Source organism: Antedon mediterranea, chromosome 5, assembly GCF_964355755.1.
Source record: "Antedon mediterranea chromosome 5, ecAntMedi1.1, whole genome shotgun sequence".
Lineage (NCBI taxonomy): Eukaryota > Metazoa > Echinodermata > Crinoidea > Comatulida > Antedonidae > Antedon > Antedon mediterranea.
In genome coordinates this window covers 10,164,063-10,176,520 of record NC_092674.1, presented here as the reverse complement: position 1 = coordinate 10,176,520, position 12,458 = coordinate 10,164,063, and the positions used below count along the sequence as shown (strand labels likewise).

The window sequence follows — 12,458 nt, the reverse complement described above, 5'->3', positions numbered from 1 at the left end:
CAGTGGAACATCTATTGATGACACTTTTTGAACCCAACAAAGTGTCCCCTGAATAGGGTTTGGCCAAAGGTGTGTGTCCCAAAGGAGGGGTTCTACCGGCTACTACTGAATTTATCAAATGTGAAATCAAATCAAATTTACCACAACACAGTCAGCATTGTTTACCAGTAATGTTGGTATTATAATTAGAATTTTTGTCCTTTTGAACTTTATGAAAAGTCTGTTTTGGATGAGTTATCAGTTTTGAGAGAGTCCGTTACTGGCAGATTTCACGGCATTGACATGTATGAGAGAAAAATGGAAAAAATAAAAATTAGCTTTAGCACTCCTTTGCCCCATGTATTCTGCCACTGTTCATCTGTGGTTACTTATTATTTTGTTACTGTATCAAGATGCTTTTTTTGCAATAGGAGGAGGATCGTATGAATTCCTTGCAGTTGGATGAATCAATGGCCAATGAGATTAGACCAGATATCATACGAATGGAAGAATGCCAGAAGGAACTAGCCTTACTTGACCGAAAACTGAATCAGTTGTCAATGCAAATGGCCGGTGCAGGTAAACCATTCTAGCAGCTAGAGATGTATATCTATTTTTGTACTTCTTATTTTAGTAGGATAGACAGATGCCTTTTCACTCAAGCTCCTGTGAATACTGTGTTCCCGCAAGCTCTTATATGGGAGCTTCAAAGTGCTGGAGAACGGAGCGCCGTAAATGGTTCCTCTGCTTTTCTCTTGTTTGGTTATCTTAAGATATTTTGTGAATCATTTTTATGTGTAAAGCACTTAGTTATTTTAAAATGTTTATTACTGCTGTATATTTATACTTTTGACTTGCCTTGAACATGGATGCACTGTGTTATTTATTTTGTTCATTTTGACTTCCAGATACAAGCAGAACTATTGAAGTTGTTGAATCTGAGCGTAGAGATTTGGAAATCAAGTTGTAAGTACCTTTAAAATATTAGAAAGAAGCCAAGGACTAAGGTCCTGTTTCTGCTTCTAAAGAACAACCAGTTATTAACCATGTGGATACATAACTCTAATTTCTTGGCAACAGAAACAGAACAAATTTTCAATAAAAAGTTAAATGGCAGCATGAAAATAATGGTTAAAAACACCCAATCGTTATTTAATCGGTTATCACTGTGCAACTTGTAGCTGCAACACAAAATAACGGTTATTTGATTGACAGCCACTGACCTTGATGCCACTGTTAATGTTTGAATTGACCACCAGAGCCCATTGCTTTTTTAGTATTGTTAACGATTTCTTTTTCTGACCACCCACTGATTTACTGTAAACTGTTATTTTGAAGCTTTACTCAAGAAACAATCTCACCATCCAACTCTTAAATATTCATAATATTATTTGTATACTATTGCGCACCATGTGACCCACAATCATTCAATCAAATGACAGGAATTTATTTATTTATTTATGATATATATAATATGTAGCTGTCCAGGTTCATAGGTTTCTGTATAAATTATTTGCAGAGAGGGAATAAATAAAATGGTTGAATCAAAACGCAGACAAGTCGAAGAACAACAGGAACGTCTACAACTCCTGAATGCAAAGTTGAACAGCATAACCAGCGAAAAACTCCGACTGACGGAAGTATTACAGCACCGAAAACAACTAGAGAATCAACAAATAGAACTTGCATCGTCCAATCAGCTGTATGCTAGAGAGATAAAGGTATTGAACTTGGTTACTCAATGTTTAAAGTATTTGTTAATAGACAGATAAACTTTATTTGTCAAAATAGAAAATGTTTGCATGGACACCATTTTGAAACCGCATGTGTATGGATCACAATACTCCTAATCTAATATTTTCTTTTTTTAAATACAGGATGCACAAGACCAACTTGGGCCAATAGAGGTAATGTTTACTATATTTAGCACTTTGCTCTGCTGACAACATCCATGTTGAACAAACTTTCTGATGACATCACACATACCCTTACTATCCTTGTGATTTGATTAGCTAGATTGAAGCGAAAGCAAAAACATTTCCTTGGACCAACTCTAGCGAAGTCACGCGCTGAGCCTTCAATAGTTCCGAATTCACCGCGTTGAAGTTGAGAATCGCACGATGCCTACAAGTTTGATTTGATGTTCATCCGTCGCGACAAAATTATGGTTTGATTTGACGTGTTGCGCTTCGCACGTAAATTATGCCTATAATAGTAGGTTGAGATAGAAGTTTCTGGACATATGAATAGTGATTTTTAAATCTTTTTCAAAAATATGTTTTTGGGCGCCCAGATGAATGTACCAAAACCTGGATGAATGATGATGAATTACAATTGTTCATTTTATTTTTTAAGAGAAAATTATCAGAATTTACGGAGAGAAAGAATCAGCTAATTGAAACCAAAGAAAGGGAACTTGAGAAACTAAGAAAACAGGTCAGTAAACAGTTTGTTTATTTCATACACATCCAACATCAAGAAAGTCTGTCTCATTATCATTGATTTAAACTATTTATCTTTATTGATCATTTCAGATTGATCAAATCACTCAAAGACAAAAGGAAATCAGGATCTTCAACAATGAAATTAAAAGGTAGTTTTGTTGTTATATGTTGATATAAAGTTTGTGGTACATAACGTATAGTTCTGAAAAGAACTGTTTCTCAATTACAAACTTTTTCATTTACGAACGCCTCTCAGACCAAGGGGTACGTAAATGAGAAGGTCGACTGTATGTTTATTTAGTTTAGTTTTGACATCATTTGATGTACAGTATCTTTATCAATATCAAGTGTAAAAAACATATTTCGTAAGGATTTTGTGGGGAAAATCCATCTTTTTGGTAATGGGTAAAAAAGGGGAAATCCAATAAAAGAAGAAGCTGAGGTCTTATGACTTAAATAATAGCTTGTTTATACAGAGTTCTAAAAAGCAATTTTGTTTGTTTATTTAGATATTATGATGAGGGAAAGGATGAAAAAATTAGACAAGGACTGACAGAAATCCAAGCAGGTGAAAAAGAAATATCATGCAAAGAACAGGAAGTAGAAGAATTACAAAAGATAATAGATAAGTTGAAGGAAGATGTTGCCAAGCAGCAGGTAATAGATCTTCGGACGTTAGTAATCCAAAGTTCCCTAATATGCCGTGTAAACATAATCCTCTATAAATAAGTTTATACAAAAATAAATAGTTAGACAGGAGTAGAGAAAATATGATGCTATACTAAAATAAGAACAATATAATTTTTTTTGTTATAAGGAAAAAGAGAAAACTTACACCGTATGGATTTTAAAAAGTGCCCATTTCTGTATTATTACAGGTAAATGAGCGTACAATGATGGACAACCTTCAACTGCGCCATAAAGAAGCTGATCTTCAGGTTGTCCAGGGCAAGCTGTCAAAGCTTGAACAAGATTTAGGAGGATTCAACCATGTTAGATTAGAAGAAGAAAGAGTACAACTGAATAGGCAACATAATGATCTGATGAAAGAGGTAAGATGATTACCTATCTGTAATATCTGGTAGGCATTTATTTGAGTACTTACTTGGATAAACTGTCTAAAGCCATAGTTTACCTCTGCCAAGGAGGTATATGTAATCGGTAGCTTGTGTTTGTTTGTTTGTTTGTTAGCAGGATTACTCAAAAAGTAATTACAAGATCTTTACCAAAATGAATATACAGATAGATATGTGGTCAAAGGACCATTTCATTAAATTTTGGGACCATTTGGGACTATGGTCCTAATTCTGGACCACTTTTTGAGTATACTTTTCAGACCTGCTAGTGTTAAAAGATAAGACAGAATTTTTCAAAAGCCGGCGAGCAGTCTTAAAGTAACAAGTAAACTGAAAGTGCATTTTCTCGAGAACTACTTGTCCAAAAAACTTCGTTTTTGTACAAGAGGAAAGAGTTATAATTTGTGATTTGTAATTTTAAAACATAATTTGATTTAATGTAGACATTTTTTGATGCGAGTAGTTTAAAAAACCTATTTCTTTTCAAATACACTCGTTTGATTTTCGCGTTGCTTGTTCTATTGTTAGTCAACTGAAGCTATTGTTAATAGAAGGCTTGTTACATAACCATTACATGCGTGTAGTGAAATTAGCCTAAATCACAAACAGCATTAAGACGCACTCAAATATATATATATTTTTTTTTACCGGAGAAATCTTATGTAGGAGAATTTTACAGTAGGCGGAGGTGGCTTTCTAGTTTTTGGTTGTAACTCACAGCATAAAACTTAAAATACAATATAAAACATGAATGAAATATGTACAATTGTTGTCTGTGATATCCTGGTGGAAATACTTGGATAAACTCTTTTGTGACATGTTGCCTGACTGCAATAACACCTATAACATTATTTATGTTTTTTACTGAATATAGCAAAAGTATGTGCAACCATGCTACCTGTTAATACATAAATAAATACATATCTAAGTATTTCTTTACACATTTTAGAAACATAATGCTGAAGGACGATTAGCCATCCTCAAAGAACAAATTAAGAGAGTCAGTAAAGATCTTCAAAGTGATGCCTTGAAAGATGTGAAAGAAAAACACACTAAGATGCTGATTAAAGTTAAGGTGAGAATACTACCGTAGTGATCTTTGCCAAACGCTTTGACAAAAAAAGACATTCTAATTTTAGGGAAAAGTTGGAGAAGTAAATTGTAATGAAACCAGAATGTTATAAAAAAAAATTAAGCATATTATATCTATGATAGGGTCATAATCAGCAGCGCTTCACATACTCTCATAGCATTGGTTAAAATAAAAGGTCTTTAAATGTTTTTAAACTGGTCATAGTCATTCAAATGATGCTTTGTATATACCGTTCACACTAGCAACAGCTTAATAATAGTAATGATAATTTATTATGACATATTATACAAGTTTCTTTTTTTGTTTACAGACAACAGATGTTGCAAATAAAGATCTTGACAAATACTATCAAGCACTGAACAGGTAGGTTGTAAGATGTTTTGACATAATGTAATTCCTTTCACTTCATGCAATGCATGAAGTCTTATTTTCTCCTGCATGAAAAGATTCAACTTTAGGCAACAGTAGCATACAGATTGCATCCTTAGGCAAGATGCTTTACTCTCATTGCCTCAACCTTCAGATGGGATGTAAAGCCGTTGGTCTCGTTGTCATTTAGTGCATCATACACTTTTCGAAAAGGGTAAGAATCATCTCCTGGTGTGCTGATCTGGTAACTGGAGGCCTAATCTGAATTTCCTTAGTTTCCAGTTAAGGAACAGGACAGGACTTTTGGTACAAATGCCCAACAATGCCAAACAAGTATGCATTTATTTATTTACAGAGCAATCATGAAATATCATACAATGAAAATGGCTGAAATTAATGAAATCATCAGAGAGCTGTGGAGGAACACTTACAAAGGAAATGGTATGGACATTGAGAATTATTTATATTTATTAATGTTTTATTTCTATTGAAGATTCAAATTTTATTATCCAAATATAAAATTCTTTCGTAGAAGCCTAAAAAATAGCAATACAGTACAAACATATTAATATTTGTTATTTACAACAATTTTTTTATACAAAATTTAGTGATGTAACTTGTAGGCTTATAATCTAATGCACCATTTCCACATTACGTAGCAAAACTTTGGAGTTTACACACACCGGAGCTCACACCATACAAGGTGCCCGTGTTGAAGCCCAGGCATGTGTAAACTTTGGAGTTTACACACACCGGAGCTCACACCATACAAGGTGCCCGTGTTGAAGCACAGGCGTTTGTAACTCTGGAGTTTACACACACCGGAGCGCACACCATACAAGGTGCCTGTGTTGAAGCCCAGGCGTGTGTAAACTTTGGAGTTTACACACACCGGAGCACACACCATACAAGGTGCCCGTGTTGAAGCCCAGGCGTGTGTAAACTTTGGAGTTTACACACACTGGATTGCACACCATACAAGGTGCCCGTGTTGAAGCCCAGGCGTGTGTAAACTTTGGAGTTTACACACACCGGATTGCACACCATACAAGGTGCCCGTGTTGAAGCCCAGGCGTGTGTAAACTTTGGAGTTTACACACACCGGATTGCACACCATACAAGGTGCCCGTGTTGAAGCACAGGCGTGTGTAACTTTGGAGTTTACACACACTGGATTGCACACCATACAAGGTGCCCGTGTTGAAGCCCAGGCGTGTGTAAACTTTGGAGTTTACACACACTGGATTGCACACCATACAAGGTGCCCCTGTTGAAGCCCAGGCGTGTGTAAACTTTGGAGTTTACACACACCGGATTGCACACCATACAAGGTGCCCGTGTTGAAGCCCAGGCATGTGTAAACTTTGGAGTTTACACACACCGGAGCTCACACCATACAAGGTGCCCGTGTTGAAGCACAGGCGTTTGTAACTCTGGAGTTTACACACACCGGAGCGCACACCATACAAGGTGCCCGTGTTGAAGCCCAGGCGTGTGTAAACTTTGGAGTTTACACACACCGGATTGCACACCATACAAGGTGCCCGTGTTGAAGCCCAGGCGTGTGTAAACTTTGGAGTTTACACACACTGGATTGCACACCATACAAGGTGCCCGTGTTGAAGCCCAGGCGTGTGTAAACTTTGGAGTTTACACACACCGGATTGCACACCATACAAGGTGCCCGTGTTGAAGCCCAGGCGTGTGTAAACTTTGGAGTTTACACACACCGGATTGCACACCATACAAGGTGCCCGTGTTGAAGCACAGGCGTGTGTAACTTTGGAGTTTACACACACTGGATTGCACACCATACAAGGTGCCCGTGTTGAAGCCCAGGCGTGTGTAAACTTTGGAGTTTACACACACTGGATTGCACACCATACAAGGTGCCCCTGTTGAAGCCCAGGCGTGTGTAAACTTTGGAGTTTACACACACCGGATTGCACACCATACAAGGTGCCCGTGTTGAAGCCCAGGCATGTGTAAACTTTGGAGTTTACACACACCGGAGCTCACACCATACAAGGTGCCCGTGTTGAAGCACAGGCGTTTGTAACTCTGGAGTTTACACACACCGGAGCGCACACCATACAAGGTGCCCGTGTTGAAGCCCAGGCGTGTGTAAACTTTGGAGTTTACACACACCGGATTGCACACCATACAAGGTGCCCGTGTTGAAGCCCAGGCGTGTGTAAACTTTGGAGTTTACACACACCGGAGCTCACACCATACAAGGTGCCCGTGTTGAAGCACAGGCGTGTGTAACTCTGGAGTTTACACACACCGGAGTGCACACCATACAAGGTGCCCGTGTTGAAGCACAGGCGTGTGTAACTCTGGAGTTTACACACACCGGAGCGCACACCATACAAGGTGCCTGTGTTGAAGCCCAGGCGTGTGTAAACTTTGGAGTTTACACACACCGGAGCACACACCATACAAGGTGCCCGTGTTGAAGCCCAGGCGTGTGTAAACTTTGGAGTTTACACACACCGGAGCACACACCATACAAGGTGCCCGTGTTGAAGTCCAGGCGTGTGTAATTTTTTGAGATTTTCTAGGCAAAAGGTTATACCTTGGCCAGTAATTCTGTCTAAAGTTTCTTTTATGATTGCCTCAACAGATATTGACTACATAGAGATACAAGCAGATGAAGATGATACTAGTACAGCTAGTAGTTTACGAAGACAGTACAAGTACAGAGTTGTACTCATAAAAGGATCAATACAACTTGACATGAGAGGGCGCTGTAGTGCAGGTCAAAAGGTTGGTCATACAAGTTTACCAATTACTTTAGAACATCTCTATTCAGAGTACAATTTCTTGAAGTGTAATGTTTTACCACTACATAATTATGCTTATTATTGGTCAAATAAATATTACCAAACAAACAAACAAACAAATACAACCAATGTTCAGGGGACACCTCTATTAAGAGGACACTTTGTTGTGTCTTAAGAATTACAAAGATTGCTCAAATAATTAAAGTTAATATATAAATCACGCTTTACATTTGATTGTGAGTGATTTATATTGAATCTACAGTACTGTAGGGTAAATACAAAAAGCCAAATATACAGTATTGTACATTTTAGCAATCAAATTTACAAAGTATACCCCTTCCTGTTTACTCTTGTTTAATGTTTTTAATGTCTATCCCTTGCTTACCACTACTAGGCAAATGTTATTCATTCATTCTTTTCCCGTATTTCGGATAGTACATGCATATACAAAACATATAATAATAATAATAAAAATAATATTTATTTGGCAAAATTCATCTTGCCAGGAGCAAGTAATAGGCATGAGCCCAAACAGAAAACTGCTCTTTGTTTTTGTTTGTTTTATCTTTATACTGGGTGACCTCTTCAGTCAAAGACTGATCTCCCAGAGGGCCCAGTTGGTGATCAGTGGCTGTGATGTACTAGTACACCGGGGTAACCCCCTACTCGTCTCGAAAGATGTACTAGGTTCTTTAAAGTGCACACGAGCAAGTTGTGTACACTGGACCTACGGTTTATAGTCCTTATCCGAGAAGACTCGTTCTACCACCAGAACCATGGAGTGAGTGAGCCTCGAACCCCTGCCGATGTTATGGCTACGTGATTACGGTTCCACTGTCTTAACCGCTCGGCCACTCACTCTTACTCCATCATTATTATAAAATACAAAAATAACAAAACTAAGTAGTACAAATTAAGTAAAAACAAAACAAAACAAAGTTATAATGGGATACACAAATTAAAAATAAGCTGCATTGAATAAACAATATAAACAATTACAAATTAATATTTTGAGATCAAATGTTTGGTGAGTTGGGCTTTAAAGTCTGAAATAGTAGTACATTGTTTAATTTCATTGGGAAGTTGCTCCCATAATCTAGGAAAAATAACAAACAATGAATTTAAAAATGTATTGGTCTTAGCCTTCCAATGTATACAAAGATAAACAAATTTCAATTCGTCAAAAACAACCTAAAATATTAATTTTGTTATTCTTTCGTACACCATTTTTACCAGTTGGGAGCAAATTTACTCAAAATTAGTATCGGGAGCACACACGAACTGGTGTAATGTGTTTCGCCGCGCTTCATTGAAGATTCTTTTTTCCTCTCTTTTTTATCTCCTCCACTTTGTAATTGATTTTGATTCAAACATAGTGTAATGCCTCATAAATAGCTTAATCCAACTTGTCTTCTGTGTTTACATCTAAGTAGTACTCATCATCTAACTAAGTCATTTTTGATTAGATGTGCCTACAGCAACAAATCCAAAATGATTACAGCTCATATGTGTATCTCATGCATTAGCCTGTCAAGTATAGCACGCTGGGTTAGATGAACCATGGTAGAGAAGAGAGCTGACTTTTGTATACATATTTTGATTTGATTTATTTCGAAGCCAGATAAAAAAGAACAAAAAACGCAATCATTTTGTATGTTTTGTTTGTAATTAACACCTTCTGTCAAAAATAAAATTTTCAAATAGTTACATAAAAATACAAAATTACTGCGGTACGGTTAAAAATGTTAAACTGTGTACAAAATTACTGCGGAATGGTACTGAGGTAACATAAAAAGGATTTAATTTATAAAAATGTTAAACTGTGTACAAAATTACTGCGAAATGGTACTAAGGTAACAAAAAAAGGATAAAATTTATACAACTGTTAAACTGTGTACAACATTACTGCGGTATGGTACTGAGGTAACAAAAAAAGGATAAAATTTATAAAAATGTTAAACTGTGTACAAAATTACTGCGGAATGGTACTGAGGTAACATAAAAAGGATAAAATTTATACAACTGTTGATGTACAAAATATTTCAATTATTAGGCATGCAAATTATTAGGCATGCAAATTATTATCAGAAGTAACAACATCTTACTAGTACAAAATATAAATCTTTTTACTTCAAACGCGAGAAAGTAGTAAATCCAGAATTTGTAGAATTGAAGTACTTAAATTGGTAAATCTATTATTTTCTAGGTACTTGCATCCCTTGTGATACGGTTAGCTCTTGCTGAGACCTTTTGCTTGAATTGTGGTATCCTAGCCCTAGATGAACCGACAACCAACTTGGATAGACCGAACGTTGAGAGCCTAGCATGTGCCCTTGTCAGGTGGGTGTTTCACAGTGCATCTTTTTGAAAGAGTAGGTTACCAGTGTCTAATCACATGACAGCCACCACTTCATTATGGAAACCCATCCATTGGGACATACTTTAGGGTCTTACTGTAACTTGCACAATGATTATATATTGTTTGAAGGTTTGCATGGCGAAATCAAATGTTGATATAAAGTTTGTGGTACACTACGTATATTAGATTATATGAGATTCTCGCTCCTGAGGACGATCAAAGCATATGTCGAGAAACTCAACAGTTCTTTTCAGAACTAATATACTTGTTGTACCACAAACTTTGTAACTTAAAATGATTGTAGTAAAATGTATTAAACTTTATTTGTACTCTAGCATAATTGAGAACAGACACGGACAGAAGAATTTCCAACTGATTGTTATCACCCATGATGAAGAGTTCGTTGAACTTTTAGGACATTCAGATTATGTTGACTATTACTATCGTGTTCGAAAAAACGCAGAGTAAGCTATGTCTCCATATTTCATTGTGAAAAATTATTTGGTAGATGATGTCTAAACTGTTTCTTGTAGCTTTATGTGTGCTTGTATTTTTGCATCTCAGATACAGTAAATTTATATATGTAAATGCTCCAGATAATCCTTTTTAATAAAGAACTGGGGCCGCGGCAAAACAACTCAATATAATCATAGGATCAAATTCATCAATATAAAATAAATATATGTTTATCTTAAACATTAAACATGTATTGGCCCCCAAACATGAAACATGAAGATTAATTAAACAGACTTTGAATAGGTTACTTTGTAAAAAACAAAATATAATGTTTTCACAAAATAAATAAACTTCAACCAAAAACCCAGGTAAATAAATGTTGTTTTCGATCTAATTTTTGGTCAAAGAGGATAAATATCATGTGACATTAAAATGGTATATTCAACAAAAATTGTTTTAAGAATGATTTTTTCTTTTTTATCTTTAATAAATACAAATAAAAAGAAGAAATGAAGACATAAAAGATTCAAGGGTTAACACAACAACTTTAATTAATGTGGTCCTTAATATATAATAATTAAGAGAAAAAATAATTGCATGAAATTGTTTATTTATAGTATGTGAATTTGTAAATAGAACTATAAAGTTTGTAATTTATTATGTTTGTTAAATATTTACTTGTTTCTTCTTGTTCAGGCTCAAGTCACGGGTGACCAGGTTTGATATTGCTACTCTTAATGGTGGTGAAGACTAAGGTACTTCCAAGATATTTATGAGAAACCAACGACCAAATAACCGGTTAAATGTTGTACTGATTAATTTATTTACATCAAGAAGAAACTTCAAGAAGAAATTTCACAAAACTGGTTTAAAATAAAAATTTGAATAGGTTATCGCTCTCGCGTGGATAAACTATACTACCCTAGATCTTTGGCTGCTTGATTGCGGCATATTTTAGGTAGTGAAACTTTAGTCAAAGACCACTTACTGATTTAAAGGGTTTTTGTGATATATAACCATAAATTCAGTGGAAATTTGGTGTGTGTATACATTTATTGTTAAACCTGTTTTCATGTTCTTTGGCATTATGCAAAAGAAGCAGGTCCCGAGTTATAAAGTTTATTACTACAGGTCATGTAACAGATTTTACTAGCCTGCCTGCTGATAAAATATTGTCTGCAATGACGCAAATCATAATCTGTAATACATGCTTGATGATACTGGTTTTAATTTTTACAGCCCACCTGAGAATAGATTGACTAGTCTGGACGATTTGTTTCCACTACATGTCCTAAATGAAGTCATGCGCACAAATGTGATTTCAAACCAAATATATAATAGCATGCAGAAAAGATTCCTAATGATAATTTCTTCCATTAAATATAGTCATGAAAGATATTGATACATTTAAAAAAAATATATTTGAATTAATTAATTGTATCAAAGATTTAAAGAGAGAATGGGAGTTTATGAAAGAACTTTAATAAAAAAAATTTTGGAGGTGATTTTGAGATTTTTTAGATTAATAAACCGTACCAAGTCTTCAACTAAGCTTTGAAATATTCTCTGATACAATTAGTGATTCTAGTGTTTAAAAATAAATATTTTTCTCCTCATTGATAGTAAATAGAAAAAAGTAATAAATAAGAAAAAAATGATCAATGGAGAAGAAAAATCTGTTCAATTTTAATTTTGGTTTTTAATGTTTATTCCAGTTATAAAAATAGTTCAACAGATAAATATTTCACAGTATTTGATTCCAAATAGTTGAATGAGAATTTGATTTTCTTTATTTTACACTTAATTATCTCTAAATTTTAATTTGATCACAAATTTACTATATTTAAGAAAAATAGGTTAAAAAATATCTAAAATATTGAACAAATAAAATTGCAA

General features: G+C 35.2%; 1 protein-coding gene across 1 annotated transcript in view; it reads left to right on the top strand.

The window, feature by feature from the left end:
- The window catches only part of LOC140049248 (DNA repair protein RAD50.L-like), a 29,036-nt gene extending 16,578 nt beyond the window's left edge, over window positions 1-12,458 (top strand). Inside the window, exons 27-41 of the mRNA XM_072094093.1 lie at window positions 411-558; window positions 888-945; window positions 1,499-1,700; window positions 1,857-1,886; window positions 2,335-2,415; window positions 2,514-2,572; window positions 2,933-3,080; window positions 3,302-3,475; window positions 4,449-4,574; window positions 4,903-4,955; window positions 5,317-5,402; window positions 7,588-7,730; window positions 9,954-10,087; window positions 10,442-10,570; window positions 11,259-12,458. Coding sequence (XP_071950194.1) covers window positions 411-558; window positions 888-945; window positions 1,499-1,700; window positions 1,857-1,886; window positions 2,335-2,415; window positions 2,514-2,572; window positions 2,933-3,080; window positions 3,302-3,475; window positions 4,449-4,574; window positions 4,903-4,955; window positions 5,317-5,402; window positions 7,588-7,730; window positions 9,954-10,087; window positions 10,442-10,570; window positions 11,259-11,316 — 1,629 coding nt within the window. The 3' untranslated portion in view covers window positions 11,317-12,458. The remainder of the gene's footprint in view (window positions 1-410; window positions 559-887; window positions 946-1,498; window positions 1,701-1,856; window positions 1,887-2,334; window positions 2,416-2,513; window positions 2,573-2,932; window positions 3,081-3,301; window positions 3,476-4,448; window positions 4,575-4,902; window positions 4,956-5,316; window positions 5,403-7,587; window positions 7,731-9,953; window positions 10,088-10,441; window positions 10,571-11,258) is intronic.